The following is a 290-nucleotide window of genomic DNA, read 5'->3' on the forward strand; positions in this document are numbered from 1 at the left end:
GGCTGGTTGGGTCCTGCTGTGAAGGGCTTTTGTGCCCTTTTGTCCCAAGAAAAAGGCTCTTGTGCTGGTGCTCGTGCTGGGTGGAGGTGGGCGCTGGCTGGGATGCTGAGGCCTTAGCAAAGCTTTTCTGCCAACAGCTCATCGTGAACGAGAAGAGCCAGAACCTGCGGCGCCTGCAAGCGCAGAGAAATGAGCTGAACGCGAAGGGTAGGGCTCAGCTCTACTCCTCTTCCTCTCCTGGGGCTCTGGGGCTGGTCCCACCTGCTGGGCTGGGGGTTCCTGACCCAGCT

At 60.3% G+C, this 290-nt stretch overlaps 1 protein-coding gene across 1 annotated transcript in view; it reads left to right on the top strand.

The window, feature by feature from the left end:
• Positions 1-49: 49 nt before the first annotated feature.
• Positions 50-290, top strand: part of LOC104497086 (26S protease regulatory subunit 8-like) — a gene marked incomplete at both ends in the record, with an annotated part of 1,509 nt that continues 1,268 nt past the window's right edge. The window contains one exon of the mRNA XM_010140299.1: positions 50-207. Within this exon, the coding sequence (XP_010138601.1) occupies positions 50-207 (158 nt within the window). The remainder of the gene's footprint in view (positions 208-290) is intronic.

The sequence above is a fragment of the Buceros rhinoceros genome, unplaced genomic scaffold, assembly GCF_000710305.1.
Source record: "Buceros rhinoceros silvestris isolate BGI_N320 unplaced genomic scaffold, ASM71030v1 scaffold22647, whole genome shotgun sequence".
NCBI classification, from domain to species: domain Eukaryota; kingdom Metazoa; phylum Chordata; class Aves; order Bucerotiformes; family Bucerotidae; genus Buceros; species Buceros rhinoceros.